Genomic DNA, 25969 nt, shown 5'->3' on the forward strand with positions numbered 1-25969 from the left:
TGCTTTCAATTCTATACAGAGGAGAATTCAGAGTCCAGTCACATTATCATGTCACTAGTTTTGTGAGATATTCTAATATCTATATTAGAATTCTAATATCTATGTACCACTAATAATTGAACATGAAGTAATTACCACTTGTCTTATTAAAAACACTCCATCATAAAAGAGACATTAGATGCTCTCATGTAAACAGAATAATTAAAATTGTTATTCACTTTTTCTCCTATCACCATGGTAACTATCATTTATCAGCTTTGAGCAATGCAAGTTATATTTTAACCTCTGGTGTAAAGCTTACTAGATAAAAGGTCAAGCAGTGACAGAAAGGAACACACTGTGAACAGAAGGATTTTGATTTTGAAGATGCCTGGGAAGTGGATTTCTGCTCTTCTCCTGCTACAGATAAGTTGCTGTTTCCAATCTGGGAACTGTGGAAAGGTGTTGGTGTGGCCGATGGAATTCAGCCACTGGATGAATATAAAAACAATACTGGATGAACTTGTACAGAGGGGCCATGAAGTCACTGTTCTGAAACCTTCGGCTTACTATGTTCTTGATCCGAAAAAATCGCCAGATCTTAAGTTTGAAACTTTCCCGACATCTGTCAGTAAAGATGAACTGGAAAATTATTTCATAAAGCTTGTGGATGTGTGGACTTATGAGTTGCAAAGAGATACATGTTTGTCTTATTCTCCTTTACTACAAAATATGATGGATGGATTTTCTGATTACTATCTAAGTCTTTGTAAAGACGCCGTTTCAAACAAGCAGCTCATGGCAAAACTACAGGAATCCAAGTTTGATGTTCTTTTGTCAGATCCTGTGGCTGCCTGTGGGGAGCTGATAGCCGAAGTGCTCCACATTCCTTTTCTGTACAGTCTCCGCGCCTCTCCAGGCCACAAAATTGAAAAGTCCAGTGGAAGATTTATACTACCTCCCTCTTATGTGCCTGTAATTTTGTCAGGATTGGGTGGCGAAATGACATTCATAGACAGGGTTAAAAATATGATATGTATGCTTTATTTTGACTTTTGGTTCCGTATGTTTAATGCCAAGAATTGGGATCCATTTTACAGTGAGATTTTGGGTAAGTTACATTTCTTCTCAGTAACTTGAAAATTTATGTTTCTCATGTGTGTAAAGACTTATGTCTATGAAATACAAAGTGAAATAGTCTTTTATAGGTGATCAAATGTATAATGATATTAGCTATCAAATTCACAAACTCTTGTAAAATCTCATATAATTGACCTAATAGAAGAAAGTAGCAGTCCTGATACAAGACAGTTTGGTTAGCTATACCGTTGCATAGAGATGAAACTAGATGGTCTCTAGTTGATTCTTTACTCCTCTACTGAAGTTTTCCTCTATTTTAATAAGCTTCTAAGCAGTTAACAAATCTTGATTCATGAAGATTCAAGAATGACATTTTTCATAGTATCAATATATGTGTGTGTGTGTATATATATATATGTGTGTGTGTGTGTGTGTGTGTGTATGTGTATGTGTATGTGTGTGTGTGTGTGTGTGTGTGTGTGTGTCTTTATTTAAAATGAAAATGTAGGGTCTGAAAACATGGCCAAAGTGCTGAGATTGTTTATGTACAGTTTATTACTGGAGTTCTCTTCATGGTATCACTCATGTCCAGTGGCAAAACTACCAGTAACTTCAGCTTCAAGGGAAGCTCTGCCCTTTCATGATATCCACAGGCACAGGCATAAAATAAGTTATGCTTATGCAGCTAACGCATACAAATAATTGAAAAGATAATTCATAAAATATTTTCCTTTGAGTTCACTTTTTAAAATCTCCCCAATTTTGGTAGCCATTATGATATTTCCCAAGCTTAGAAGTGGAATTGATATTTCTACCAGCTCCACATGTGTTTATTGGGCTCTTACCTAAATTCAATTGTAAATGTCTAAATTCACCAGAAGCCTGAAAACATGTGCTGGATTTTTTAATGTCAGGTCCTTTTTTGTCTTAAAAATATAGCACACCTAAACTAGCCTAAAATTCCTATTCTTGTAATTCTTAATATATTGTGATTGTCTTATAGTATAAATACTATTAAATTTATTAATATGAAACAAGACTAGAAGTAGTAGCCAAAAATTTAGCCATTTATAAACTTTACAGTTCCCTGAAAGAAATAAAGACTAGCTACAAACTATCAGGATACTAAAAACTCCAGCTAGGGTACACAGCATAATGAGGGTTTTGGACATGGAATATGTGCTGATATTTACATAGGTTTTTTGAAAATTGGGAAAGAAAAAATATGTGCTTGCTCATATAATATCCTAGAGGTTATTTCTGTAAATATTTATGGTTTCAAATTATTGAGGAAACATGAAATAAGTCTTACATATTGCTTTAAGAACAAACACAAATTAACATGTATTTATATGAACGACAAAACAATTATTGATGTAAGTTATATATTAAAATATTATATTTTACATGCACATGTTCTACATGAAACATGAATTCTTCCAACATTTTAAGGAAGTATATTTTATACTCAGCAGACAGTCCTGTCATGTTTTCTCTGTCTCATTTGCTCATTTTCTCTACCTAGGAAGGCCCACCACCTTAGCTGAGACAATGGGCAAAGCAGAAATGTGGCTCATTAGATCCTACTGGGATTTGGAGTTTCCCCACCCAACATTACCAAATGTTGACTATATTGGAGGAGTCCAATGCAAACCTGCTAAACCCTTACCCAAGGTAAATACATTCTTTTTTTCTTTTCCATTTAATATCATTTCTGATGAAATGTTCTACGTCTTTCATTACATTTTTTTCCTCCCCATAAAAGAGATATGAGGGAAGTGGAATTAAAAGTTCTACTAAATAAGAGCTCAATAAACCCAGGAAAGAGCATGACAGACATAAAAAAATTGTATCAGTGAGTTAAGGCATGTAGGATATTAGAGTGCTTAGCCATTAGGTAAATTCTTTACCAAGAAACCATAAGAACATGAGTTTGGATCCCAGTGCCCAGTTGAGTATTCTGGCACAGCATGTACGACTTTAGTACCAAGTTGCAGAATCAGGTTAAAACTGAGGATACTAACCTGTTAAAATAGTGAGATTCATGTTCAATGAGAGACAGTCTCAAAAATAATATGTCAAAGTTAGTAGAGTAGAACATCTGATTTTATTATGGTCTTCATTAGCTAAAACAAAGGCAGGGAATTTGGAGAAATTAAGAAAATACTCTCATTAACACAAAATCAAAAATCATCACATACTATATGATTACCAGACAGTTATGATTATTTTATAGAGAGCCAAAACATTTTATTTATCATAGGAGAAAGTATGCATTAACTGTCACATATGTACATATCACAACATAGTTATCATTTAATTAAACTCTCACTAATAATATTAAATCAACCATCATAGGAGAAAATTGAACAACAATGTGAAATTTCTAAATTCTGTTGGATGAAAAATGTAATGCAGTTACATATTTACCAATACTTCACATACTGTATTTGCATTCCTTAGCTTTCAATTCACCAGAGAAAAGTATTGAGAACATTTGTTGGACATGCATGAGTACACTTCATACCGCTGCCTGTGTTTTACCTGCCAGTTCTGTCGTTTGTATGTTTTAACACCATGATTCTATAAATTCCTAAGAACACTTCAATTTTTATTTTCCTAGATGTTTTTTGTAAAGTTTCCATAAGTGATTGTTCTACAATCACTATTGTGTGATAGAACAAGTGCTTTATTCACAGGATATGGAAGACTTTGTCCAGAGCTCTGGAGAGCATGGTGTGGTGGTGTTTTCTCTGGGGTCAATGGTCAGCAGCATGACAGAAGAAAAGGCCAACGCAGTTGCATGGGCCCTTGCCCAGATTCCACAAAAGGTGAGGTAAAGTGCCCAGGGGAGGCAACTGTAAACTGAGACTGTGAAAGTCCTCAGCAAGTCTGACTCTAGCAGTGATTGTGTGAAGCCTAAAGGTTTAGGTATGTTCTAATTTACCTAGACAAATTACAAACAGAATTGATGTTACATACAAGAGATGTTACAGTACAAAAGATATTTTTGACTATGAGTGCCTTGAATATCAATGTTGTGATTTTTGTGGGCACATTTTGAAATGCTGGCATTAGGATGACAAGGGTCATACTTGTCAAAGGTGTATGTAGACATAGAAAATTCTTCTTTATTTCTCATGAAATGAATATAGTTGCATAGATTTTTAATTCATGTGAATGTGAATCAAAACCAACATCTACAAAAAAAGAGACCAAATTTAAGTCAACCATTTTCTAGTGGAAGACTACACATATGAGAATATTTGGAGAAGACAAATGGCTCCTTACATTTTGATGTTTGTTTTTAATTTTGATTTTGATGATTAAAGCACACACAGTTAATACTGTACAGGTCAAAGTAAGACATTGGACTTTCAAAACACCATGGCAATTTATGTATTTAATTTAATTAATTTAATTATTTAATTTAATTTAACTTGATTTTTGTATTTAATGCAAACACTTGTGGAGCTGCTTCCCAGAGACTGTGACTTGACACAATTTCACACTGCAGCTCAGGTTAGTGTCTTCAACAGCCAGAAATCCCCATTCCACAGTCTCCTGAGGTAGGAAAATAGATTATTTTTAAGGACCTAAGTAGTAGTGTGTGTATGGAAGGGAGTGATTTAGGGAAGATTGGGGTAAGGGGGATGAATATGAAAAAAGAACATTATATGAAACTCTTAGAGAAATGAAAAAAGAGATACCAATCTAAGTTTGTCATCCTAGTCATTATTTCGAGATCAGGTGTATGTCCAGTGTGCAAATGATGCAAACATGTTATGAGTTATTGGTCCACAGCAACTGCTCTTGGATGTCTACTTGGATGAAATTGGTATAGCAGGTTTAATACCTGTGTTTGAATCCTACCCTGTCACCACTCCAGAGGAAGGTGGACATCATAGGCAGTAGCCAACATTATTCAGAGAACAACACTCTGAGGGTTACAAAAGGTAATATGAATCCATAGCACATGAGTTCCAGCTACAATCAATCATAAAATGAGCTGTGTATGACACAACCATGGTTTTGTCAAAAGGAACATGAAGGACAGCTTAAACATTGCCTGGTGGACATAGGAAGTCGAAGTGGTTAACTTGAAGCAAACCGTCTCCTATCTGCTAGAGCTGAGAAGTGGGGGCAAATCACAATCCAAGAGTGACTTCTGGGTTGAAAAAAACTGTGGTCAAAGACTCTTGTCCCATTTTCTTGGAGTGTTTTCACAAGCACTCAAAAATTGCCTCTATGCTCAGATTCATTTCTCTCATCTCTTCCTTTTTAACTTTCTAAGCACAGAATATCCAGTGTGATTTTGTTTAATATGCACCCAAATTTCATTATCTTTGGATGTGTGAGTATCTACAGATTTGCGGGAATAAACAGACATAATCACCAGAGATTCTCAGGTGACAAAAAATGGCGTCATTTAATTTCTTCCTTGGAGCATAGGGCCTTTAATTGGCCCAAAGTAGACAGCATTCACTTCTGGTGGTAGAGTCAATGAATCTTTTTTACATTTTAGCTGGAGGATTTCTATCTTCATCATGTCTGCCACAATCTTCTCACTTGCTACCTTTGTCCTTCATAACTCAGGGCTAGAGGAGACTGAGAGGAATCCAATATGTTTCAGTGGAAACATCTGCATTGCCAGATGCATATACTTTGTCAAATTTTTTGAGACAACCATACTTCCAAGGATTAAATTGTTGAAATCACATAGGCCTGTCTAAAGGCAGTTCAGAATGTTCTGTAGAGAAATAGTATTGAGTACCTGAACATACATCACCATCAGGTTCATTGAAAAATAAGGTATGTAAGAAAAGTGCGTTGGGGATTTAGCTCAGTGGTAGAGCGCTTGCCTAGCAAGCATAAAGCCCTGGGTTAGGTCCCCAGCTCGAAAAAAAAAAAAAAAAAAAAAAAAGTGCAAGGATATCCATTAGCTTCTCCCATGATTTTTTAATAATTGGTATTTTAACATTCTATGCATTCTTTTAATTATGCCCTGGCCATGATGAATATAAAGAAGTCTTACAATATGATTAATATTCCATCATTTACAGAAGTTTTAATTTTTTTCTACTACAGCCTAGCCCACTATCAATTTTTATTAAAACAGTCACTCACTTATCTTCGAAAGTTTGGTTAAGAAAAAGTATATTACAAATGCATTCCCTGAGTATAGAGCTAGAACCAAAAGAAATTTAGAATGTATATCAATGCACATATGGAGGTACAGCATCCAAGAAAGAAGAGTTTAGTGAATTGCATCTACTTTCTCCAATTCACAAATATTTTATTTATTTATTTATCTCTTATGTCAACTATAGCTTTAAGAATAAATATGACCTTATAAGGGATAACAAATAGGGTATTCTTGTATAATTGGTCTAACTTGTCTAAGTGGGATATAGTATTGACATGAATTCTCAACATCATTAATGTGTAGTGGTAGATGTTCATGTTGTATGAAAATAGAAATAGGGTTGCTTAATGCATTAACTTGCTTATTTCATTCTGTAATAGAGAGTGTACAAGTATGAGTAATAAATGAAGCATGAGTGCAGGTTAGAACCAGTTATTTTAGATCCTGTAGTAATGCGAGCATGGTAGGATGTGAAAATGAAATAAAAACTTTTCAATCCTACTGTAACAATCTGTGTTTGAAAACTACATAGAGTTCTGTAACTCACTTTAAAACTAATTTTTAGCTAGGTGTAGGATAAATAGAGCAAGTAATATATCCATACAATTGTTGACATTAGATCCTACACTGATATATTAATTGAGCAAGAAGAGAAAGGCAAATAATATTTTGTAGCCCTTATAGTGTAAATGGATCCATTCCTAAGGCGTATTCTCCTGCTGTTTAATATGTATAGGAGACAATTTAGTGGAAAAAATAAGTGTAAAGGCAGCGAAGGATCAAAAATAAATGCCTTTTTTCTTAATTTAGATTCAAATAGTTGTAATACTTTTGAGTCTCAAGATGAAATCACAGAAAATCAAATGCCATCTATCAGAGTTTTAAATAGATCAATTACTCCAAAATTGGTTATTCTCAAAAATAATATGTAAGTGATCAATATTCCCTAATAATTTTGAAAGTTGTTGGCTGTTTTTTTTTAATTATTCTTTCCAGGGTTAATAACAGGCTATTAAATAGTTACTAGTTTCCCCAGATATTACAGTGTCTTACCTTTGTACATTTCCAGGTGTAATAGTCAGTCTATATTTATTTAGCACATCCTGCATCATGCCATATACACATTGTAGCTCTTTTGGTTTGGAAGGGACTATCAGAATATCATCCATATAATGAATACTATAACCCTAAGGAAAGGCCTGCATCACGGGCTCTAAAACCATTCCAACATGGAATTGGGGCATCATAGTGGATTTAGCCATGCATTGAGGTAATACAGCACATTGATATTAAAGCTGGGGTTCTTTAGGGTTAAGTGAAGAAACAGAAAAGGCTAAATAGACCTTATTATTAAGATGAATAGGTATGGTGTAAAAGCAGTTTTTCAAATTCATAACAATAGAAGATCAATCTTTACTAATAGGTGTCAGTGTAGGTAATGGCTGTCAAGCTCAAATTGACCATATGGTGGCATTAAGATTTCGCAAGTCAACTAAGCATTACATTTACAGTATTTTTCAATTACAAAAACATGAAAATTCCAGTGAGAAAACGACAGATCTGTTGTCATTCTCCAACTGTTGTCTGACTACTAGTGAGGAGCTTATAACTTTACACTTAGAAATTGGCCTTTGAGATGTTCAGACTTATTAACTAAATTTTATATAGTGTTTAGCCATTATGCAAAACCCAATTCATGCTTATGATATTGTTAATGTGCCAATAGAGGTTCCATAAACTTTTTCACCCTTAACTCTTTTGATATCCCCACTTTTACCTTAGCAATTGAGATTGTGAACAGTAGGTAGCATTAGCATTAAAAATGTAGGTCTCTGCATTGGATTATTATAGAAAGTGTCTTCAAAAAGATTAATAATATTACGTGTAACAAAAGACTAAAGGACTTCCATTCTGCCTTCTGGATTTATACATTGTAATTTTCTCTAATATTAATTGAGCTCATAATTCACAACTCTATCAAGTTTGAGTTTGTTTCTACAATATGCCATTAGGGTGATGTTTCAATTCTCATAAAAGAAACATCAGTTCCAGACTCAACCAATGCTGTAAAAGTTCTTTTTATTATTTTTTTCTCCATCTTTATTAAATTGGGTATTTCTTATTTATATTTCAATTGTTATTACCTTTCCAGGTTTCCAGGCAAACATCCCCCTAATCCCTCACATTCCCTTTCTATATAGGTGTTCCCTTCCCCATCCACCTCTCATTACCACCCTCCCCCAACAATCACATTCTCTGGGGGTTCCATCTTGGCAGGACCAAAGGCTTCCCCTTCTACTAGTGCCCTTACTAGGCTATTCATTGGTAACTATGCAGTTGAAGCCCAGGGTCAGTCCATGTATAATCTTTGGGTAGTGGCTTAGACCCTGGAAGCTCTGGTTGGTTGGCATTGTTGTTCATATGGGGTCTCAAGCCCATTCAAGCCCTTTCAGTCCTTTCTCTGATTCCTTCAACAGGGGTCACGTTCTCAGTTCAGTGGTTTCCTGCTGGCATTCGCCTATGTATTTGTTGTATTCTGGCTGTGTCTCTCAGCAGAGAACTATATCCAGTTCTTGTTGGCCTACACTTCTTTGCATCATCCATCTTATCTAATTGAGTGGCTGTATATGTATGGGCCACATGTGAAGCATGCTCTGAATGGGTGTTCCTTCTAACTCTGTTCTAAACTTTGCCTCCATATTCCCTCCCAAGGGAATTCTTGTTCCCCTTTTAAAGAAGGAGTGAAGCATTCGCATTTTGGTCATCTTTCTTGAGTTTCATCAGTTCTGTGCATATAGGTTAGTTCGAGCATTTGGGCTAATAACCACTTATCAATGAGTGTACACCATGTGTGTTTTTCTGTGATTGGGTTACCTCACTCAGGATGATATTTTCCAGTTCCATCCATTTGTCTATGAATTTCGTAAAGTCATTGCTTTTGATAGCTGAGTAATTCCATTGTGTAGATGTACCACATTTTCTGTATCCATTCCTCTGTTGAAGGGCATCTGGGTTCTTTCCAGCTTCTGACTATTATAAATAAGGCTGATATGAACATAATGGAGCACTTTTTGTTATATGTTGAAGCACTGTTTGGGTATATGCCCAAGAGAGGTATAGCTGGGTCCTCAGGTTGTTCAATGTCCAATTTTCTGAGGAACCTCCAGACTGATTTCCCGGGTGGTTGTACCAGTCTGCAATCCCACCAACAATGGAGGAGTGTTCCTCTTTCTCCACATCCTCGCCAGCATCTGCTGTCACCTGAGTCTTTGATCTTAGCCATTCTTACTTGTGTGAGGTGAAATATCAGGGTTTTTTGATTAGCATTTCCCTTATGACTCAAGATATTGAACATTTCTTTAGGTGTTTCTCAGCCATTTGGCATTCCTCAGCTGTGAATTCTTTGTTTAGCTCTGAACCCCATTTTTAATAGGGTTATTTGTCTCCCCGACACCTAACTTTGTGAGTTCTTTGTATATTTTGGATATGAGACCTGTATCTGTTGTAGGATTGGTAAAGATCTTTTCCCAATCTGTTGGTTGCTGTTTTGTCCTAACCACAGTGTCCTTTGCCTTACAAAAGCTTTGCAGTCTTCAATTTGGTGTCCCTTTACTTGTTTTTCAATAGCACCTCTGAGTCTCCCTCTGAAATTGGCAGAAGGTGCAGAGGTATTTTGCATTTTTCTACATTATGACACACTAAGTCTGATTCCATATCAGTTTTTCTGCAGGTAGCCTTAGCAGCAAAGCTAATGTGAGGTGACTAATGGAGGTATATCATGCAACTGGTAATATGTTGAAACAAATACTTGTCAGCCTTTCTTTTTGATATTTCAAGGGTTATCCCTCAGTCCTAGCTGCTGAACATTTAATGGGCTTTATTTTTAAGCCACATCTGCTGCTGAGGAAATTGAAAAGGCCTAAGAACCATTTTAGCAATTACATGAAAACCATAGAGCAGACATTGTGCCTTATTACTCCAACCTAAAATAGGCATAGTTATATGGAGCAATAGATCCATAGGAAACACAGGCTTTCTTAAAATCCTTCACAATATCCATGTACAATTCCTGATAAATATTTTGATATTATTAAACTTTACAGAAAACACTGGGAACAAATAATCAGGCCAGGGAGGAATAGATGAATGAATTTCTTTCCCTTGAATTGCCCTATTTGCCTAGGATGTAGTATTAGCTTTTTCCATAGGCTTTCCTAAATCTTCATCCAATAGGGAAAGATTTAAAGATTAGGATCACCTGCATAATTGCCAGTGGTGCTACTTTTCCTTTGCATTTTGCCTTGACTGGGAAATTGTCTAATGACCTTTTATTTTTGGATTTTTTTTTAATTTCAAATGTTATCCACTTTCCTAGTTTCCAGGCCATAAACCCCCTACCACATCCTCCCTCCCCCTTCTTCTATGAGGGTGTTCCCCAACCCAACCACACCCCTGCCTGCCTCCCCACCCTGACATCCCTATACTGGTGGGTCCAGCCCTGGCAGGACCAAGGGCTTCCCCTTCCATTGGTCCCCAACAAGGCCATCCTCTGCTACATTATCTTTTTTTGAAAAACCAATTTTAAGACATCGTCATCCTGTTTATATTCATGCAGGAAACTGGATGTCACTTCCTGTTGATTATTAATCTTATCTTTGTAAAGTATTTTGATAACAGTCTAAATCAATACCCCTATGACCAAAATCAAACATAGGCTTCTCTGTATTCTGCCCTGTTATTCTCATTCACCTGTTAATGTGAGTGTGCCCAATCTCCTGTTATGAAACCAACTTTAGGTCCCCATTCAGTACCACTTGTCACGGCCCAGAGACAGTGAGGCATGGTAGAAGGGAGCTGATATGTGAGGCAGAGTAACTTCTCATGAAATAGCCAACTTTATTCACAGCATCAAACAATACATACTCTGAGGCTTAAGAAATGACATATGAGTAAAGATGACAGGACTTCAAGATGTATAAAATCAGAAGGACCAGTCAGGGTACTAATATATAGACCCAACTCCTATCTGGTACACATAGGAAGATGGCACAGACACATAATAAGAGAAATCTTGTGTTTTGAAGAAATGTGGTAACAAGATTCTTTTCCTGTTTTCTTGGAGTATTCTCAATGCACTAAGAATTCTACTCATGCAAATCCATTCCTGGACAATTCCAACATTACAATATGAAAGGGTTCTTTCAGATGAGTCAGATGATTCCACATCCCATGAGCCAACACGTTGACCATTATTTCCAAATACTTGTGGGCAAAGAGAATTCTGAATGGGAAACAATTAAGAATACACAATAAATGACAAAAAATTAAAATGAACTAAAATAGCATAGAACAAGTGAACAAACATAAACTCTAAAGTAATTAAAATGCATTTTATTACAATGTTAAGACTACAATATTAGAGTTGTCAAATTCATTTAGATCAAATAAATTATTAGTAATTTGCCAATATTCTTTGCAGTTGAATTATGTCACCATGGCAATGGACTAATATTTTCCTGAATCATTCACTGTCTCATTTGTCTAAATATTTCTTCCTCAAAAGTGGTGATTATGGTTACCTGTGTGAGTGTAACACAAAAAGTGTTGGCACTCTTGTGTGAGTCTTCTGAGTTCTCAGTACTCACTGCTTGGGACTTGCTCATCTATCCAGTCAGAGGTGTTCAGAGCTGTTTTCCCTTTACTTAAAAAAAACCTACATTTTAAAATTACTTCTCTTTTAGAAATTATAATTACATCATTTCTGCCTTTCTATTACTCCCTTCAAACACTCCTATAAACATGCCCCCTTGGTCATTTTCAAACTCACAACTTCTTTTTTCCATTAATTGTTACATACATATATGTGTGTCTCCACATTTCAATTTCTAAATATATCCAGCTCAGTCTTTGTAATGTTAAATTTGGCAACACCAATGAAATTGTCTAACTTTTAACAGGTTCTTTGGAAATTTGATGGCAAAACCCCAGCAACCTTAGGACCCAATACCAGAGTCTACAAGTGGCTTCCCCAGAATGACCTCCTTGGTAAGACTCTGGAAAAAAATGCAACATCATGACTGAGTCCTGGATTTTTGTACCTATCACTTTTCAAACTCTTTATATTACACTTACTTCATGAATTATTTATTTAAGATAAAAAGTTCTAACATGAATTTGATCTTTTTATCACACATATATTTCTTTCTTTCCTTCTTTCTATCTTTCTCTTTCTTTAAGTCAGGGGGATTTTATTCTAATTCATTTTTGTTAACTAGAAACAAATGCCACACCTGTGAATTCTGTACAACAAATTTAAAATGAAACATGTATGCATGCACATAACTTTCTAAGTGGTTATAACCCCATACCTTACTTTGTTAAATGACTCACTCATGACACCATGTGTTTCTAGTTATTCTTCTCACTTTACATTTTAACCATTTTGCATAAAACTGTGTCTACCAGTGTCTAACTCTCAACAGACTGATGGTTAAGGCTAAATAACTAGCTCAATTATACAACAGAATGGTCCTTTATCCACGTTCCCTAAGAGTAACAAAGGTCACCTTTAAAATATTTTTATTTGGTTATTTTATTTATTTACATTTCAAAATATTTTCCTTATCCCAGTTTCCCTTCCACAAAGCCTCTACTCCCTCCTTCCTTTCATGCCTCTATGTGGGTGCTCCCATACCCACTCCTGGCTAAGCGGCCTAGTTTTCCCCCATCCTGAGTCATCAAGCCTCCACAGAACCAAGGGTCTCCACTCGAATTGTTGCCTCATAAGTCCCTCCTCTGCTACATATTCATCTGAGGCATGCATCCCCCCCGTGTATATTCTTTGTTGATAGTTTTCTTCCTGGGAGATCTAGGGGGTCTGGTTGGGTGAAATTGCTGTCCTTACTCTCTGGATGCAAACCCCTTCAGCTCCTTCACTCTTTGCCCCAACTTCTCCATAGCAATCGCCATGCTCAGTCTGATAGTTGACTGCAAGTATCCATACCTATATTGGTCAGGCTCTGGCAAAGACTTTTAGGGTACAGCTATATCAGGTTCTTGTCAGCAAATGCTTCTTGGCATCAGCAATAGTGTCTGGGTGTGGTATCTGCTGACAGAATGGATCCCTTGGTGGAGCAGTCACTGGATGGCCTTTCCTTTAGTTTCTGCTCAACTTTTGTCCCTTCTTTTCCTTTTGACGGGAGGAATTCTAGATTAATATTTTTTGAGGTGGGTGGTCAGCCCCATCCCTCAAACATGGCCCATGATTATACACTAGATATGGTCTCTACAGACTCTCTCTCCCTTCTGTTGGTTATTTCAGCTAATGTCCTCCCAGTTGGGTCCTAGAAACTTCTTGAGACCCGGGAACCTGGGGATTTCTAATGTCTACTCCTAGTTGCACCGCCACTACTGTTACACAACTCCTTTCAAATTCCTGACCCTCTGTACTTCTCCCCCATATCCTCCCATATTTGTAATGCCCTCAACCCTTTCCCTTCCTCTCCTCTCTCTTTCCCAGACACCTCGCACCCTCTACTTCTTGTGATTATTTTCTTCCCCCATTTGAGTATGACTGAAGCTTCCACACTCTGGTCTTCTTCCTTCTTGAGCTTCATATGGTCTTTGAGATATATCATGGTTATTCAGAGCTTTCTATGTCTAATAACCACCAATCAATGAGTATATACCATGTGTGTTCTTTTGTGACTGGGTTACCTCACTCAAAATGAGATTTTCTAGTTCCATCCACTTTCCTTTGAATTTCATGAGGTCATTGTTTTTTATACCTGAGTAGTATTCCATTGTGCAAATGTGCCACATTTTCTGTATCCATTCCTCTGTTGAAGGGCATCTGGGTCATTTCCAGCTTCTGGCTCTTTTAAATAGAGCTGCTACGAACATAGTACAGAATGTTTTCTTGTTATATGTTGGGCATCTTTTGGGTATATTCCCAGGAGTGGCATAGTTGGATCCACAGGTAGCACTATGTCATATTTTCTGAGGAACCAACAGACTGTCTTCTAGAGTGGTTGTACCACTTTGCAATCCCACCAGCAATGGAGGAGTGTTCCTCATTCTCCACATCCTCACCATCATCTGCTGCCACCTGAGTATTTGATCTTAGTCATTCTTACTTGTGTGAGGTGGAATCTCAGGGTCATTTTGATTTGCATTTTCCTGAAGACTAAAGATGTTGAACATTTCTTTAAGTGCTACTCACCCATTCAAGATTCCTCAGTTAATAATTCTGCCTAGCTCTGTACCCCACTTTTAAGTAGAGTTATTTGGTTCTCTGGAGTCTAACTTTTTAGTTCTTTGTATATTTTGCTTGTTAGCCCTCTACTGGATGTAGGTTTGGTAAAGATCTTTTAGCAATCTGTGGAATTCCATTTTCTCACTCACTTTTTTTTATCTACTATGGACTTCATATGTTCAACTTAAAGAGGGTTTTTCATACTTCAAGCCTCAAGTCACATGCAAATTAACAAAAATAGTTCTTCAGAATATTTTCTTGCTCTGAGACAGAAAAATATTTTAGAGAGCTTATGATTTTAAGAATCTTTATGTAAAAGCATCTCCTTTCATTTCCTCTTACTATACATATCTCTTTTCATGAGTAAAACTGCTAATTAATGTTAATGTGAATTCATCTTCTTCTAGGTCATCCAAAAACCAAAGCCTTTGTAACTCATGGTGGAGCCAATGGTGTCTATGAGGCCATCTATCATGGAATCCCTATGATTGGCATTCCTATGTTTGGAGAACAGCATGATAACATTGCCCACATGGTGGCCAAAGGAGCAGCTGTTACACTGAATATCAGGACAATGTCAAAGTCAGATTTGTTCAATGCACTTAAGGAAGTAATAAACAATCCTTTGTGAGTATAAACTTTTATAATGTTTTATTTATTTATATATGTATGTATTTATTTATTTATTATCTATTCATTCATTTGATCGTTTGGTTATTCATACATACATTCACTGACTTCTCACCGAAGCCAAACAAATGAGAATTATACTGAAGGTAATGATAATGATAGGAACAGACAGAAATAAGTGCTTAATTCAGTACACACATTGTTCTCTCCTTTACTCATTGTTTTTAAATTCCTTGTTATTCTTTGTTTCTTTGCTATGTAAATCAGGGTAATCCTAAGTGTGCAACCCTTCTGCTTTACCCTCCATACTGCTTGGCCAAGAAGTACTTTTGACACCCCTGGCCAATACCCCAAAAGAAAGCTTTCTTGTCTTGTGTGGGGCATTTTAGTATGAATTTGTTGGGTATTTGAAGGAGAACATCAAGTCAGATAAGAAAAGTTCATAAAGACTACATATGTATATAGGCCTGGAATAGAATGTAAGGCATAAATAGCTAATAGTATAATTTTTTCATACATTCTAGTTGTTATTGTTTCCATCTCCTTCCTCCTCTTCCCATTTCCCTAGTTTGATTCCTTGAATTCTGATCTCTCCCTTCACTGTATTCACACCTTCTTCTCTATTTAAACACCCTACCTATCTCTGAGGAGCTTCTACTCTTCTTATTCTTCTATCAGATAAGTTGAGTCCTAAATAGTAAATAACTATACTGTGAATACTAATGAATGAATATGTTTTTATAAGAAGAAAGACACAATTTTGCTCTTGTGCTTTGAAATTACAACCATTGTAATTCCTACCTGTTGTGCTAAATCAAACTGATATTTAGGAGTGGTAACTCAAGCCTCTATGTCACCCTTCTACTTAATGTAACCATCAGTCATCTTTTCAACAGTAGAGTCAAATGCACTTTGCATCATGCTTTTCTGTGAAATTTGGACTTTTCTAATATCAGAATGTTAACAAAAAAATGAAAATCAGCGATAATATCAAAAATTAGGCTAAATGGGTAAGAGCAAGATTATTGGTAGTATTCATTCCATTAATTGATGACCATTTTCTCTCTTATAGCTATAAAAAAAATGCTATGTGGCTGTCAACCATTCACCATGACCAACCTATGAAGCCCCTGGACAAGGCTGTCTTCTGGATTGAGTTTGTCATGCGCCACAAAGGGGCCAAGCACCTGAGACCACTTGGACATAACCTTCCCTGGTACCAGTACCACTCTCTGGATGTGATTGGATTCCTGCTCACCTGTTCGGCAGTCATTGCAGTCCTTACTGTAAAATGCTTCTTGTTCATTTACCGATTCTTTGCAAAGAAGCAAAAGAAAATGAAGAATGAGTAGAGCTCATTCACAATGCACTACAGGAATGAAATTTAAGCCTCATTCTAATTTATGAATCACTTTCTTAACACTTCCTGATTTTTTTTGTGGAGGCAGATCATCATTGTAAAAAGACATATAACTCTGTGAATACTGATATGTTATCAAAAATTGCATCATTTTTAAATTTTAAAATCACTTAATGTAAAAAAGTTGCATTGTAGAAAAATGAGGAAAATAAAGTTTACTTGATAGTCTTAAAAATCAAAGTATTAACCTTACAATATTTGAATATTGTCCATTGACCTCTTTCTCTGAGACTGAATCTGTAGCTTTCATACAATAAAAAGTAGCTAACTTGTATACTATAAATACGGACATATAAATCGTTTTTTTCTGTAATAGTCTTAATTATTTGTAGTCGGGGATAAAGTGTGGTTTGGTTTGGATATTCATTTCAAAGGGTAGGAATCTGTTGGTTATTTTGTTCCTGTAAGAAAATGTGCTGACCAAAAGCATCTCCAGGGAAAAGCAGAGCAGTTTATTTTGAGTTGTGCTTACAGATCCTGAGAATGCAGGGTAGCTAGGAAGGCAGGCAGCAGTCAGCCAGACGACAAAACTCTCTCATTACATCTTAACCACACATAGAAAGCACAAAGAGTGAGCAAAAAGTGTGACTATGGTGTGAACTTTCAAAGCTTGCTCCAGTGATATATTTCCTCCAAAAAGATTTAACCCCTTTAAATAATATTCCTGTACCCCTGGAGTTGGGAGTTTAGCTCAGTGGTAGAGCATTTGCCTACCAAACACAAGGCTCTGTGTTCAGTCCTCAGCTCCGGGGGAAAAAAAAAGAAAGATTACATAACCTCAAACAGCACTACAAATTTTGGAAAATGTGCTCAAATTCATCAGCCTATCTGAAACATTTTACATTGAATCCATAACAGGAAATAAACCTGTTTCTTTTTTTTTTTTTTTTTTTTTGGAGCTGGGGACCGAACCCAGGGCCTTGCGCTTGCTAGGCAAACACTCTACCACTGAGCTAAATCCCCAACCCCATAAACCTGTTTCTTAATTCTTATTTTTTTTTTAATGTTCTTCCACATGATCAATTTTTTTTTATTTTTTATTATTATTAACTTGAGTATTTCTTATATACATTTCGAGTGTTATTCCCTTTCCCGGTTTCCGGGCAAACATCCCCTTCCCTCCCTCCCTTCCTTATGGGTGTTCCCTTCCCCACCCTCCCCCCATTGCCGCCCTCTCCCCAACAGTCTAGTTCACTGGGGGTTCAGTCTTAGCAGGACCCAGGGCTTCCCCTTCCACTGGTGCTCTTACTAGGATATTCATTGCTACCTACGAGGTCAGAGTCCAGGGTCAGTCCATGTATAGTCTTTGGGTAGTGGCTTAGTCCCTGGAAGCTCTGGTTGGTTGGCATTGCTGTACATATGGGGTCTCGAGCTCCTTCAAGCTCTTCCAGTTCTTTCTCTGATTCCTTCAACAGGGGTCCTATTCTCAGTTCAGTGGTTTCCTGCTGCCATGCGCCTCTGTATTTGCTGTATTCTGGCTGTGTCTCTCAGGAGCAATCTGCATTCACATTTTGATCATCCGTCTTGAGTTTCATTTGTTCTAGGCATCTAGAGTAATTCAAGCATTTGGGCTAATAGCCATTTATCAATGAGTGCATACCATGTGTGTTTTTCTGTGATTGGGTTACCTCACTCAGGATGATATTTTCCAGTTCCAACCATTTACCTACGAATTTCATAAAGTCATTGTTTTTGATAGCTGAGTAATATTCCATTGTGTAGATGTGCCACATTTTCTGTATCCATTCCTCTGTTGAAGGGCATCTGGGTTCTTTCCAGCTTCTGGCTATTATAAATAAGGCTGCGATGAACATAGTTGAGCACGTGTCTTTTTTATATGTTGGGGCATCTTTTGGGTATATGCCCAAGAGAGGTATAGCTGGATCCTCAGGCAGTTCAATGTCCAATTTTCTGAGGAACCTCCAGACTGATTTCCAGAATGGTTGTACCAGTCTGCAATCCCACCAACAATGGAGGAGTGTTCCCCTTTTTCCACATCCTCGCCAGCATCTGCTGTCACCTGAGTTTTTGATCTTAGCCATTCTCACTGGTGGGAGGTGAAATCTCAGGGTTGTTTTGATTTGCATTTCCCTGATGACTAAAGATGTTGAACATTTCTTTAGGTGTTTCTCGGCCATTCGGCATTCCTCAGCTGTGAATTCTTTGTTTAGCTCTGAACCCCATTTTTTAATAGGGTTATTTGTCTCCCTGCTGTCTAACTTCTTGAGTTCTTTGTATATTTTGGATATAAGCCCTCTATCTGTTGTAGGATTTATAAAGATCTTTTCCCAATCTGTTGGTTGCCGTTTTGTCCTAACCACAGTGTCCTTTGCCTTACAGAAGCTTTGCAGTTTTATGAGATCCCATTTGTCGATTCTTGATCTTAGAGCATAAGCCATGGGTGTTTTGTTCAGGAAATTTTTTCCAGTGCCCATGTGTTCCAAATGCTTCCCTAGTTTTTTCTTCTATTAGTTTGGTGTGTCTGGTTTGATGTGGAGGTCCTTGATCCACTTGGACTTAAGCTTTGTACAGGGTGATAAGCATGGATCGAATCTGCATTCTTCTACATGTTGACCTCAGTTGAACCAGCACCATTTGCTGAAAATGCTATCTTTTTTGCATTGGATGGTTTTGGCTCCTTTGTCAAAAATCAAGTGACCATAGGTGTGTGGGTTCATTTCTGGGTCTTAAATTCTGTTCCATTGGTCTATCTGTCTGTCTCTGTACCAATACCATGCAGTTTTTATCACTATTGCTCTGTAATACTGCTTGAGTTCTGGGATAGTGATTCCCCCTGAAGTCCTTTTATTGTTGAGGATAGTTTTAGCTATCCTGGGTTTTTGTTATTCCAGATGAATTTGCAAATTGTTCTGTCTAACTCTTTGAAGAATTGGATTGGTATTTTGATGGGGATTGCATTGAATCTGTAGATCGCTTTTGGCAGAATGGCCAAATTCTTATTTTTTAGCATACCATTCTAATACTCCAAGTTCTAACACAGCACTTGTACCTCTTCAGTGTAATTTAACTATGATCATGAGGCATAATGTTCATTGGAAATGAAGCATATGAACAGGGAACAAATAAAAGTGCTAACTAAAGTAAACTTAGCTTTGAGATTGGCTATTACAACTCTGGTTATAATTCCACTAATGCTGCCATATGCTGTGAGGAATGTTATAAAAGAGCTATGTAACTATTATGACAGTTGTAGCTTTTAGCATTAAAATACATAGATATTAATATAAAAGTAAGTGTATAATATGATGCTTAAATGTGTAACCTAATATTTTAGAATAAATTTAATTAGTGGAAACATACTAGACAGGAGCAGTAAATATATCCAACATCATTATTCTTTGATTTAAAAAATGAAATTTGGAGGTTCTTCCCTGCAAAAGACTATCTCTTTCCCACTCTTAACATTACTTAGGTGCTTATTACAGTTTTATGTTGAGTTGGGGCAAGGGTAAAATTGACCCCTATCCGTATTAGCATGAATATTGGTATCATCTTTATTGAGATCTTGTTTAGGAGCCCATTATGAGACTTCAGGAGTATAACTTTCATAATGTTTGTAATAGATGCAATTTTACAGCAGACAACTTGACCTTCTGGCTCTTAAAATCTTTCCATCCTCTATTATGTAATGTTTTGTTGATAGTTAGTTCAGTATTTGACACGAGATTCAATAATTTTATGCCTTATGGGTTCCATCAAACATCATGACTCTCTATATATGGAAATCCAAAATAAGAAATAAAGAATAGTGTATCCATCTTGGCTGACACTTACTTACTTCGATTGAGTTTTTATAAAAATGTCATGAATTGATGGAACAAGTCTCTAATTACTAATCTCAGTGCTCATCTTTATGATAGAGTCTATTGTGTTATTTTTCTCTATACATTATTTCTCTCCTCTTTTAAATGTTTCCTGTTGGCTTTGTGTTTGTATTGGTTTAAGAAAGGATAACTTTTCTATTTCTTAAAAAATGAACCCAGAATCAATTTTTGGGATAATAGAATCTAAGATCAACCAATGAGATCAATCAGTGTGAGATAATTATGTTAATAACCAATTTTAATAATAATTAACAAGTTTAGGTCTGTGTGAGGTTTGCTCTCAGTTGTCAAGTAGATATCTGGAATTAGCTAAAACCAAAGCAACTGATGATACATGTGATGAACATTTTTCTTGACTGAATCATTTGGCATGAGAAGATTCACCCTAAATCTGGACTACACTCTCTGATGACCGCCTATACAAAAGGACATGAAAGGAAAAATCTTTTGACCACCTACTGCCTCCCTAGAAGTCTTTTGAATCTTATCCACTGCCCCAATCCAGAAAGACACATGAAACACTGCAGTCATATCCTCTAAACACAAATCAGTGCCTTAGAAATTTCCCTCCTGTTCTCCATATAACTAGCAGGACCCAAGACACAGAGACGCTACCCACAACACAACCGCAACAGAAAGCAACCTAACATTCTGATATCTTCCACGGGTTATCATAACTTCTTAGAACTTACAGAAAATTATTAATCTTGCAGAAATGGATTAAAGGTAGAAAAACCTAGATCATTTTCCACACATAGAATTCAAAAGGAGAGTCATAAAAATAATCAAAGTGCACACTGAATTTAAAACAAATTCAACACTTCGACTAGAACAATACAGAAATAAACTGATTGAAGTTCAAGAAAACACTAACTAATAAGTGAAAAAAATAAGGAAACTGGGGACATAAAACAGTATTCAAGGGGTTGGGGATTTAGCTCAGTGGTAGAGCGCTTGCCTAGCAAGTGCAAGACCCTGGGTTCGGTCCCCAGCTCCAAAAAAAAAAAAAAGAAAAGAAAAGAAAAAAGAAAAAAAATATGGTATTCAATCAAAAGGTACAAATACTGAAGAAAACCCAAACTGAAATTAATTGGTAATATAAACCTCAATTAGTAAAATTTAAAATGTAATAGAAAGCCTCTACAAAAGAATGGATAAAGTGGTGGGAAGAACGTGAAGAACTCAAGAAAGAGTAAAAACAACTAGACTCTTCAGTGAAAGATGAAAATATATTTTAAAAATACATGAATATTGAAACAGAAAAATGAAATGAGTTGAATACCAGTGGCACCAAAATATTGACCATCAACTCATATAAAAAACTTGATATTATAGAGGAGGAAAATCTCGTCTAAGTAGAGGTCTTGAGATGAATGACTAGAAAGGATCACACAAGTCAATAACAATATCCAATAGCACATTAATTAAATTTAAAGCACTAAGCAGAAAAATGAAGAAAAGAATAATGGAAATGGCAAGAAAAAAATTTTTTTTTTTTTTTTTTTTTATTATTAACTTGAATATTTCTTATATACATTTCGAGTGTTATTCCCTTTCCGGTTTCAGGCAAACATCCCCCCCCCTCCCTTCCTTATGGGTGTTCCCTCCCCCCCCTCCCCTATTGCCGCCCCTCCCCAACTGTCTAGTTCACTGGGGGTTCAGTCTTAGCAGGACCCAGGGCTTCCTCTTCCACTGGTGCTCTTACTAGGATATTCATTGCTACCTATGAGGTCAGAGTCCAGTGTCAGTCCATGTATAGTCTTTAGGTAGTGGCTTAGTCCCTGGAAGCTCTGGTTGCTTGGCATTGTTGTACATATGGGGTCTCGAGCCCCTTCAAGCTCTTCCAGTTCTTTCTCTGATTCCTTTAACGGGGGTCCTATTCTCAGTTCAGTGGTTTGCTGCTGACATTCGCCTCTGTATTTGCTGTATTCTGGCTGTGTCTCTCAGGAGCGATCTACACTTCTGCACTTCTTTGCTTCATCCATCTTATCTAATTGGGTGGCTGTATATATATGGGCCACATGTGGGGCAGGCTCTGAATGGGTGTCCCTTCAGTCTCTGTATTAATCTTTTGCCTCTCTCTTCCCTGCCAAGGGTATTCTTGTTCCCCTTTTAAAGAAGGAGTGAAGCATTCACATTTTGATCATCCGTCTTGAGTTTCATTTGTTCTAGGCATCTAGGGTAATTCAGGCATTTGGGCTAATAGCCACTTATCAATGAGTGCATACCATGTATGTCTTTCTGTGATTGGGTTAGCTCACTCAGGATGATATTTTCCAGTTCCAACCATTTGCCTACGAATTTCATAAAGTCGTTGTTTTTGATAGCTGAGTAATATTCCATTGTGTAGATGTACCACATTTTCTGTATCCATTCCTCTGTTGAAGGGCATCTAGGTTCTTTCCAGCTTCTGGCTATTATAAATAAGGCTGCGATGAACATAGTGGAGCACGTGTCTTTTTTATATGTTGGGGCATCTTTTGGGTATATGCCCAAGAGAGGTATAGCTAGTTCCTCAGGCAGTTCAATGTCCAATTTCTGAGGAACCTCAGACTGATTTCCAGAATGGTTGCAAAATTAGTCTGCAATCCCACCAACAATGGAGGAGTGTTCCTCTTTCTCCACATCCTGCCAGCATTTGCTGTCACCTGAGTTTTTGATCTTACCCATTCTCACTGGTGTGAGGTGAAATCTCAGGGTTGTTTTGATTTGCATTTCCTGATGACTAAAGATGTTGAACATTTCTTTAGGTGTTTCTCAGCCATTCGGCATTCCTCAGCTGTGAATTCTTTGTTTAGCTCTGAACCCCATTTTTTAATAGGGTTATTTGTCTCCCCTCTTGGTCTAACTTTTTGAGTTCTTTGTATATTTTGGATATAAGGCCTCTATCTGTTGTAGGATTGGTAAAGATCTTTTTCCCAATCTGTTGGTTGCCGTTTGTCCTAACCACAGTGTCCTTTGCCTTACAGAAGCTTTGCAGTTTTATGAGATCCCATTTGTCGATTCTTGATCTTAGAGCATAAGCCATTGGGTGTTTTGTTCAGGAAATTTTTCCAGTGCCCATGTGTTCCAGATGCTTCCTAGTTTTTCTTCTATTAGTTTGAGTGTGTCTGGTTTGATGTGGAGGTCCTTGATCCACTTGGACTTAAGCTTTGTACAGGGTGATAAGCATGGATCGATCTGCATTCTTCTACATGTTGACCTCCAGTTGAACCAGCACCATTTGCTGAAAATGCTATCTTTTTCCATTGGATGGATTTGGCTCCTTTGTCAAAAATCAAGTGACCATAGGTGTGTGGGTTCATTTCTGGGTCTTCAATTCTGTTCCATTGGTCTATCTGTCTGTCTCTGTACCAATACCATGCAGGTTTTTATCACTATTGCTCTGTAATACTGCTTGAGTTCAGGGATAGTGATTCCCCTGAAGTCCTTTTATTGTTGAGGATAGTTTTAGCTATCCTGGGTTTTTGTTATTCAGATGAATTTGCAAATTGTTCTGTCTAACTCTTTGAAGAATTGGATTGGTATTTTGATGGGGATTGCATTGAATCTGTAGATCGCTTTTGGTAAAATGGCCATTTTACTATATTAATCCTGCCAATCCATGAGCATGGGAGATCTTTCCACCTTCGAGGTCTTCTTCAATTTCTTTCTTCAGTGTCTTGAAGTTCTTATTGTACAGATCTTTTACTTGCTTGGTTAAAGTCACACCGAGGTACTTTATATTATTTGGGTCTATTATGAAGGGTGTCGTTTCCCTAATTTCTTTCTCGCTTGTTTCTCTTTTTTGTGTAGAGGAAGGCTACTGATTTATTTGAGTTAATTTTATACCCAGCCACTTTGCTGAAGTTGTTTATCAGCTTTAGTAGTTCTCTGGTGGAACTTTTGGGATCACTTAAATATACTATCATATCATCTGCAAATAGTGATATTTTGACTTCTTCTTTTCCGATCTGTATCCCCTTGACCTCCTTTTGTTGTCTGATTGCTCTGGCTAGAACTTCAAGAACTATATTAAATAAGTAGGGAGAGAGTGGGCAGCCTTGTCTAGTCCCTGATTTTAGTGGGAGTGCTTCAAGTTTCTCTCCATTTAGTTTAATGTTAGCCACTGGTTTTTGCTGTATATGGCTTTACTATGTTTAGGTATGGGCCTTGGATTCCTATTCTTTCCAGGACTTTTTATCATGAAGGGGTGTTGAATTTTGTCAAATGCTTTCTCAGCATCTAATGAAATGATCATGTGGTTTTGTTCTTTCAGTTTGTTTTATATAATGGATCACGTTGATGGTTTTCCGTATATTAAACCATCCCTGCATGCCTGGGATGAAGCCTACTTGATCATGGTGGATGATTGTTTTGATGTGCTCTTGATTAGGTTTGCCAGAATTTTGTTGAGTATTTTTGCATCGATGTTCATAAGGGAAATTGGTCTGAAGTTCTCTTTCTTTGTTGGGTCTTTGTGTGGTTTAGGTATAAGAGTAATTGTGGCTTCATAGAAGGAATTCGGTAGTGCTCCATCTGTTTCAATTTTGTGGAATAGTTTGGATAATATTGGTATGAGGTCTTCTATGAAGGTCTGATAGAATTCTGCACTAAACCCGTCTGGACCTGGGCTCTTTTTGGTTGGGAGACCTTTAATGACTGCTTCTATTTCCTTAGGAGTTATGGGGTTGTTTAACTGGTTTATCTGTTCCTGATTTAACTTCGGTACCTGGTATCTGTCTAGGAAGTTATCCATTTCCTGCAGATTTTCAAGTTTTGTTGAATATAGGCTTTTGTAGTAAGATCTGATGATTTTTTGAATTTCCTCTGAATCTGTAGTTATGTCTCCCTTTTCATTTCTGATTTTGTTAATTTGGACACACTCTCTGTGTCCTCTCGTTAGTCTGGCTAGGGGTTTATCTATCTTGTTGATTTTCTCAAAGAACCAACTTTTGGTTCTGTTGATTCTTTTCTATGGTCCTTTTTGTTTCTACTTGGTTGATTTCAGCTCTGAGTTTGATTATTTCCTGCCTTCTACTCCTCCTGGGTGTATTTGCTTCTTTTTGTTCTAGAGCTTTTAGGTGTGCTGTCAAGCTGCTGACATATGCTCTTTCCTGTTTCTTTCTGCAGGCACTCAGCTATGAGTTTTCCTCTTAGCACAGCTTTCATTGTGTCCCATAAGTTTGGGTATGTTGTACCTTCATTTTCATTAAATTCTAAAAAGTTTTTAATTTTCTTTTTTTTATTTCTTCCTTGACCAGGTTATCATTAGTAGAGCATTGTTCAATTTCCACGTATATGTGGGCATTCTTCCCTTATTGTTATTGAAGACCAGCTTTAGGCCGTCGTGGTCCGATAGCACGCATGGGATTATTTCTATCTTTCTGTACCTGTTGAGGCCCGACTTTTGACCAATTATATGGTCAATTTTGGAGAAAGTACCATGAGGAGCTGAGAAGAAGGTATATCCTTTTGCTTTAGGGTAGAACATTCTATAAATATCCGTTAAGTCCATTTGGCTCATGACTTCTCTTAGTCTGTCTCGTCTCTGTTTAATTTCTGTTTCCATGATCTGTCCATTGATGAGGTGGGGTGTTGAAATCTCCTACTATTATTGTGTGAGGTGCAATGTG

At 37.0% G+C, this 25969-nt stretch overlaps 1 protein-coding gene across 2 annotated transcripts; it reads left to right on the plus strand.

Moving 5' to 3' along the window:
• The first annotated feature begins 330 nt into the window (after nt 1-330).
• On the plus strand, nt 331-16701 carry LOC116912194 (UDP-glucuronosyltransferase 2B17). 2 transcript variants are annotated; one of them, XM_032916128.1, is made up of 6 exons: nt 331-1090; nt 2585-2733; nt 3759-3890; nt 12163-12250; nt 14867-15086; nt 16162-16701. In XM_032916128.1, the coding sequence occupies exons 1-6, from the start codon at nt 367-369 to the stop codon at nt 16439-16441; spliced, it is 1593 nt and encodes a 530-aa protein (XP_032772019.1). In that variant the 5' UTR covers nt 331-366; the 3' UTR covers nt 16442-16701. The 2 variants fall into 2 exon arrangements, with proteins under 2 accessions (XP_032772019.1, XP_032772020.1); XM_032916129.1 differs by having other exon boundaries at nt 367-842; nt 2589-2733; nt 16162-16441.
• The last annotated feature ends 9268 nt before the right edge of the window (nt 16702-25969 follow it).

This window comes from Rattus rattus, chromosome 11 (assembly GCF_011064425.1).
Source record: "Rattus rattus isolate New Zealand chromosome 11, Rrattus_CSIRO_v1, whole genome shotgun sequence".
Classification (NCBI taxonomy): Eukaryota; Metazoa; Chordata; class Mammalia; order Rodentia; family Muridae; genus Rattus; species Rattus rattus.

Coding starts and splice junctions, on each gene's coding strand:
- LOC116912194 (XM_032916128.1), top strand. CDS start 367: ATGCCTGGGAAGTGGATTTCTGCTCTTCTCCTGCTACAGATAAGTTGC. Junction 1,091..2,584: donor ATTTTACAGTGAGATTTTGG/GTAAGTTACATT, acceptor TTCTCTACCTAG/GAAGGCCCACCACCTTAGCT. Junction 3,891..12,162: donor TTGCCCAGATTCCACAAAAG/GTGAGGTAAAGT, acceptor AACTTTTAACAG/GTTCTTTGGAAATTTGATGG.